At 38.7% G+C, this 3,953-nt stretch overlaps 1 protein-coding gene across 1 annotated transcript; it reads right to left on the bottom strand.

The window, feature by feature from the left end:
• Positions 1–507: 507 nt before the first annotated feature.
• LOC116215179 (xanthotoxin 5-hydroxylase CYP82C4-like) lies at positions 508–2,102 on the bottom strand. The gene is made up of 2 exons (XM_031550789.1): positions 2,081–2,102; positions 508–849 (listed from the first exon to the last, which is right to left on the bottom strand). The coding sequence occupies exons 1-2, from the start codon at positions 2,085–2,087 to the stop codon at positions 524–526; spliced, it is 333 nt and encodes a 110-aa protein (XP_031406649.1). The 5' UTR covers positions 2,088–2,102; the 3' UTR covers positions 508–523.
• Between the last annotated feature and the right edge of the window lie 1,851 nt (positions 2,103–3,953).

A 3,953-nucleotide genomic window follows, 5' to 3' on the forward strand; every position in this document is an offset into this window, starting at 1 on the left:
CCCTATTTATAACCAGAAACAAGAATACGTATATACTTGAGATAAAATTGATAAAATAATACGGATAGTTCCAATATGATAATCGAACTTGGAATATAAATGGATAAAGTGATGAGGCGTACGCTGCAACAATACACTCCATTTTTCAGAGATAATTTCTTTGCAAGATAATTATCCCCACGTTATTTTACCAGAATATCCTAAAATAACATTAGTACCCACAATTTTCACACACAACAAACCAAAAGAGAAAAAAAAAAACATGAAAAGGGTAAAAACGTTCATCATATAATACCTTAGACAGCATACACAGCAGCGTCCAAACGAGGAATCAATATAATCTCCACTAGAGTGGCTTTGGCGAGGCTCATGCTCGAACCCATGAATGAGACGGGCCAGCGACAGCTGAACGAGTCTAGTACCCAGCCACATGCCAGGGTACGACCTCCTCCCTGAACTGAAAGGGAGGAGCTCGTTGTTTTGGCCTCTTAGATCCACCTGGGCATTGTCGGTGAGGAATCTCTTAGACCCACGGGTCGTGTTGAACCTTCCATGAATTCACCATAATTTGAGTGCCTTTCGAGATGTAGTATCCAGCCACGGTGCAATCCTCAGTGGCCTCCCGTGGGCTCAAGAGTGGACCAGACGGGTACCGGCGGGCCGTTTCTTTCACTACTGCCTGTAGATATGGAAGCTTAGGGATATCAGAATCATCAACCAAACGGTCACGACCCACGACCGTGTCCAGCTCTTCCCAACCCTTCTTGAGGGCTTCAGGATGGTTCATGAGGCATGCTATGCCCAAGTCAACATGGTCGCTGTTGTTTCGAAACCATCTATTATAATTTCCTGTGAAGATTGAATTAGATAAAATTGCAAATAGTAAGCATTGGCAGTCAAAAGTAATGAAGATTCATTTATTACTAAAAACGATAAGAAAAAGAAGTACAAGAACAGGAATGCTGGTGGGATATCTTCCAAGGAAACTCAGAAGGAGAATATATGTGAAAAGATCACATCGGATAAGCACAATACAGTTTTAGATGCCAGCCAATCTACAAGTATTGAATTCTATTCCCTGCCAAACTACATGGACCTCCATAAAAACCAGGATGGAAAGATCCTCAAGTTGAATCCATGCAATTTTTAGTTATCACATATGGAAATCCCGAATGAATAAAATAAGAGGTCTTCAGCGGTAGCAGTAGCTCGATACATGAGCCAGAACCAATCTGGGGATCTTGATCGGATCCGGCCCAATAAAATCATATCTGGTCAGATTGGGCAGAATCCGACGTGATCTGGTTGGGTCTTGCTCAGATTGGACCATGTCTAGCCAGATCGAGCAGGCTTTGATCTCTTGGATTGTAACCTAATACTATATAATTTGGATATTGTTCATAAGGGGTTAAGAGTGGGAATTCAAAGGATCCGATGGGCTATGAAAGGCTAAAGAGGAGAAGATTTTGAGAAGTTGCGAAGAGATTCTGAAAATCTTACTTGGAATTGTAGAAGAATGCTGGAGGGGTTTCAAATCCCTGCAAACCCTTAATTTTTTTTTTTCAAATAGAATTTTTGAAGAGATTTAACTCTATTTGATTTTATAATCATGTTTTTAAAATTTAACTCTAACTTTAACCCTACTCACTACATAATAAAAATTAATAATACAATTATTACTTTTTCATTTTTCTTCGATTTTTTAATCATTTAATTTAATTTTTAATATTAAATTTTCTCAACTATCTATTACTTTTTTTTCACAATTCAACAGTACAATCATTACTTTTTCTCAATTATTCAATACTTTTTCACATTTTTTCTCATAATTCAACAACACAATCATTACAACTCAATCAAAATTAAAATTCAACTCAACTCAATCACTTTTCCAGTTTGGGTCATAATACCTCCAAATCCTATCCCTCAAAAAACTCCTGAAAAGTCCTCACTCCAAATGTCAGAGTTAGAAGTGTCTTGCATGCATATATATATAATACAGAATAAAATTCTCAATCTTTACCAGCTAGCCATTCAGAACATCGACGGGACATGAAATGGCTTAATTTAACGTACGTACCAGACATGTCGCCTTAATGCTGATATCAGGAGTGTATGGGTCACTCATCAGCTGCCCTTTCACCTGGAGGGAAAGCATCTTATCAAATAGGTCCTCCTCGTCCTTGCTTTTCACCCTTCTCTCGCGGTCCTGGCGATGCTCGTCCACTGCTCGATAACAACATCCAGCTCCTTGATTACCTGCTTCATCCCCCTTGTCTGCCCTTGGAAATTATCTGTCCACCTGAGAAAGGGAACTGCATCCGAGAGCACGATGGCACCGGCCAACACGATAAGCCGCTTGATGGCCTTTTGGAACTGCCTCACTTGTCTCTCCGGGTATTCGCCGGAGAAGGCGAAGTAATGTTTCCCAGCTACCACTCTAACCATTACGTTCGTCATTATACCAGCGGACCACTCTGACAGGTTCGCGGCCACTTTTCGAGCTCGTGCACTGCTTGTACAGTACCCTTACTCCTTCGCGGATCTCCGACTCCCACACATCTTTGAAAAAATCAACCCTGTGGGGTTTTAGGAGATGCGGGGTTGCAATCTTCCGCACCTCGCGCCAGTAGTTGCCGTAGGGTGCGAACCCCAACATGGCATAGTTGTAGCCCAGGAGCTTGGGGGCTGTCAGCAAGGGGCGCGAGGTGAGATACCTGTCGTTGGTCGTGAAACACTCCTTGGCTTCTTCCCACCGGCTTAACACAACAATAGGGCGATGCCCCAGATGGAGTGTAAAAACCGGCCCGTACTTATCGGCTAGTCTTCTGAGTTTTCAATGAAGGACCTCATCTCCGCCAAGTAGGTTGAGATGGCCAATGATCGGCAATCCGCCATCGGGTTCGGGAGCTAATTTCTTGTTCTTCCCACCACTCTTAGGCCCCCTTCTACCCAAAATATAGTAGAGAGTGAGTGACACAATCAGAAAAATCACGGTGAAGTAGAGACTAGAATCCATGGCACGCTCAAACCAAATGGATCCTACAACTGAATATTTATAAACACAGACACGGGAAGGGAGATATATGTATACATATTTATAACATATGACTAGTTATTTTACTTTAAGCCAAAGATGGACTACATATGATGAGATCTATATATATGATATTGTACTATGTGTAATATATATGAAACAACAAATGGTGATGTTCCTTCACTAGTGGTCGTTATTAGTCCATATGGTCATTGACTATAATTTGTCTTATTGCTAACTTGCTTTGCTATCTCACTGTGAAGGTTAATCTCTTCCCATAGGACAATTATTCCTTTTCTTCCTTTGTGTATATCTTTATATATATGGATATTCTCAAGGATGAACCATTATAATTTAGAACGATGATATAGATTTTGGCAGAAATTTTGCTTTTCTGGGACAATTATATTCATGAGCAATTATTTTGTGTTCTTGTTTATATATATATATATATATATAAGTATTTTGTGTCCTTGTGTTAAATTTCACTTCTTTTGGCACGGATGGAAATTCAGTAATAGCATTGGTTGCCCTTTGCTGGGAAGTTCTATGGTGCAATAACTTTAAAGTGATTGCATGATGCAGTCAAAATAAATTACTTCAAAATCAAAGTAAATTACTTTAATTGTAATTTGCTTAACTTTCTAGCAAATTACTAATAAATAAAATAAATTACACACATTTCAAAATAAATTATACAAATTTTAAGGTAAATTACATAAATTTTAAAGTCATTTAAAACATATCTCAAAGAGTTTTACGTAAATTTTTAGTAAAATATATACTTTTTACTTAAATTTTTAGTAATTTTCATGGTTGTATGGTACAACCAATCAAATTGGTTGCACCATAGAATTTCCTTTGTGAGTGTAATTCTTGTTTGTCTCATTTTTAAATTGAGAATTTATTGTTTGCA

This window comes from Punica granatum, chromosome 7, assembly GCF_007655135.1.
Source record: "Punica granatum isolate Tunisia-2019 chromosome 7, ASM765513v2, whole genome shotgun sequence".
Classification (NCBI taxonomy): Eukaryota; Viridiplantae; Streptophyta; class Magnoliopsida; order Myrtales; family Lythraceae; genus Punica; species Punica granatum.